This window comes from Tupaia chinensis, unplaced genomic scaffold (genome assembly GCF_000334495.1).
Source record: "Tupaia chinensis unplaced genomic scaffold, TupChi_1.0 Scaffold000063_1, whole genome shotgun sequence".
NCBI lineage: Eukaryota > Metazoa > Chordata > Mammalia > Scandentia > Tupaiidae > Tupaia > Tupaia belangeri.
Window position 1 is genome coordinate 573,206 of NW_006159521.1, and position 376 is coordinate 573,581.

The 376-nt window shown below is 67.6% G+C and overlaps 1 protein-coding gene across 1 annotated transcript in view; it reads right to left on the minus strand.

Moving 5' to 3' along the window:
* Positions 1-376, minus strand: part of PLEKHO2 (pleckstrin homology domain containing O2) — a 26,754-nt gene that overhangs the window by 1,654 nt on the left and 24,724 nt on the right. Inside the window, 1 exon segment of the mRNA XM_027765717.1 lies at positions 3-376. This exon segment is cut by the window's right edge and continues 29 nt beyond it. Coding sequence (XP_027621518.1) covers positions 3-376 — 374 coding nt within the window.

The window sequence follows — 376 nt, forward strand, 5'->3', positions numbered from 1 at the left end:
TGGGCCCGATACAGCTCCCTGGGCTGCCGTGGGCGTGGAGGGCCCTCCCCAAGCAGGTCCCCAAGGGAGGAGCAGCGGGGGTGGAACTGCAGGGGCAGGTCCTGGGGGGGCTGTGCGACGGAGGACAAAGCATCCTTTGGGATCACTCCTGGGGAGCCCGTGGCCTGAGCTGGCTGGGCCGGCTCGGGACTGTCATCCACGCCGTTCACGGAGACCTGTGCTGGGTCTGGGGCAGAGGCCTCAGGGGCTCCAGGACTTGGGGCTGGCCCAGAAGCCTCCATCCCACTCATGCGGGCTTTCAGTTTCTCCGACAAGATCTTAGGTGGGGGTGTAGGGGGCTTCCGGCCCTCCCTGGCGGCAGCCTCAGAAGTCTCAG